This window comes from Diospyros lotus, chromosome 13, assembly GCF_014633365.1.
Source record: "Diospyros lotus cultivar Yz01 chromosome 13, ASM1463336v1, whole genome shotgun sequence".
Taxonomy (NCBI): domain Eukaryota; kingdom Viridiplantae; phylum Streptophyta; class Magnoliopsida; order Ericales; family Ebenaceae; genus Diospyros; species Diospyros lotus.
The window spans coordinates 31881290-31883173 of NC_068350.1; the positions used below are offsets into that span (position 1 = coordinate 31881290).

The 1884-nt window shown below is 40.5% G+C and overlaps 1 protein-coding gene across 1 annotated transcript; it reads right to left on the reverse strand.

Annotated features, from left to right (window-relative positions):
* Window positions 1-273: 273 nt before the first annotated feature.
* On the reverse strand, window positions 274-1437 carry LOC127787824 (calcium-binding protein CML42). Its single transcript, XM_052315848.1, has one exon. It carries the CDS (start codon window positions 1113-1115, stop codon window positions 516-518), a length of 600 nt encoding a protein of 199 aa, XP_052171808.1. The 5' UTR covers window positions 1116-1437; the 3' UTR covers window positions 274-515.
* Between the last annotated feature and the right edge of the window lie 447 nt (window positions 1438-1884).

The window sequence follows — 1884 nt, forward strand, 5'->3', positions numbered from 1 at the left end:
TATTTTAGAAAAATTCTATTTATTTGCATTATTGGATACTCGTTAAGGTATATTTATTGTAAATTATTTTTCGTATTAAGTAATAAATACATCATATTTTAAAATATTTTACTAATCAATAGAAATATTCAAATGTTTAAAACAAGATATATTAGATACATTTTAATGAGTGTGTTCGGACATAGATTAGAAATATTCTTTTAATATTTGAATATTTTTATTAATTAATAAATGTAATATGTTTTGTTATCAATTAATAAAGACATTTAAGTGTTAAAAATAATATATAATTATTACAATTTATTCAAAAATAAAATATATTAAATACAAATACGTGAAACATTTATATAGACAATGATGATTATAATAAGAAAGTCCCGAAAATATGGCTTGAGACCACAAAAGATTAATGGAAGCTTAAACAGAATTTGCACCCAATCACAGGGGAGAGAGAGAGACAGAGAGAGCGGGGGGGGGAGGTGTCAAACAGATCGTGGAAACCTAAAACCCTAATCTCAAGCGCTGCGAACGGTGATGCTGCGCATCATGTCCTTGAACTCGAAGAAATCGACGCGGCCGTCCTGGTTGCGATCCACCGATGAGATCATCTTCTCCACTCTGCTGATCTCTTGTCCTTCCGCCAATCCAAGCTTTACGAGCACCGCCTGCAACTCCCTCGCCGATATGTACCCGTCGCCGTTCTCGTCGAACACCTTGAACGCCTCCGACAGCTCTGTCTCGTCCTGGCACGCTTTCCCCATCTCCTCCTCGCTTTCCTCCAACACATTGTCGCCGATCCCGAAGAACACGTCGTTCAGCGATCTGTGCAGCGATTCGAAGTCCTCGAACTGAAGCCCCGCTTTTCCCGGTGTTATGTGCGAACTCACCATGGAATCCAGCTCCGAGACCTCGGCATCCAGGCCGAGAACGTTCAGCGCGTGGCCTAGCTCCTCCACGGTGATGACGCCGTCCCCGTTCTTGTCGAAGAGATCGAACGTGCGGCGGAGTCGGATGGAGTTGAGGCTCGGGCAGCGGAGCCGGAAAGATGGCGACGCCGAGCCGTTGGTTTTCACCAGGCTCCGCTTGCTCTTAGCTCCATTATTAGCTGTTTCCATCGGGCCTCCCACTCTCTTCCTCTCTCTTCTCCGCTAGAATTTACAGAGAGATTGATCTACAAAGCTGATCCGCCAAATCCGGCGTCAAATTAACTCAATCGGATCTGAATGGTAGAATCAAACAATGGGCTCTGCTGCCGCTGCTTTCCTCTTCCTATCTGCCAAAATCTACATTTTATATGAATCCCCTAACTGCTCAATTATGCAGAGGTACGCGTTTTTGACGCCGTCCAGCAAGTCTTCTTCGCGTTCTCTTCTCTGTGTCTCTTCAGTGCAACAAAAAGTCGTAGCTGAAGAGTCTTACATTGTCGCCTTTTCTCTCTCTGCTCTAGAATCTTTAATGCAAGTCTGATGCCCACCACCAACCATTTTTGAAAAGTCGACGGATCTGGTCGCCCTCCTTAACGGTTACGCCCTCTCCGTTTATACGTCGTCAAAATCAACCCAATTGCTTCCAATTTATTTTTTCCTATTCATTATAAAAATATTATTATTATTATTATTTTATTACTTAATAATTGTTTAATTCATTTGAGTCATTGGCACGAAATTTCTTGTGCTTTTAAACTAACATAACCAATTAACCACCCCTTTAAATTGTATTTTAATTCTCCTTTTTATTTTTAGAAATGGAATGAATCGGGTCGGGTTGGTGTAATTTATCTTTTTGTTATATACAAAAATAGCAAGTGCATTAAGCCGGTCGCCGTTGACCCACTGGCTTATTTTATTTTATTTTTATTTTCAACCTAATTCTTAAGTTAAAATT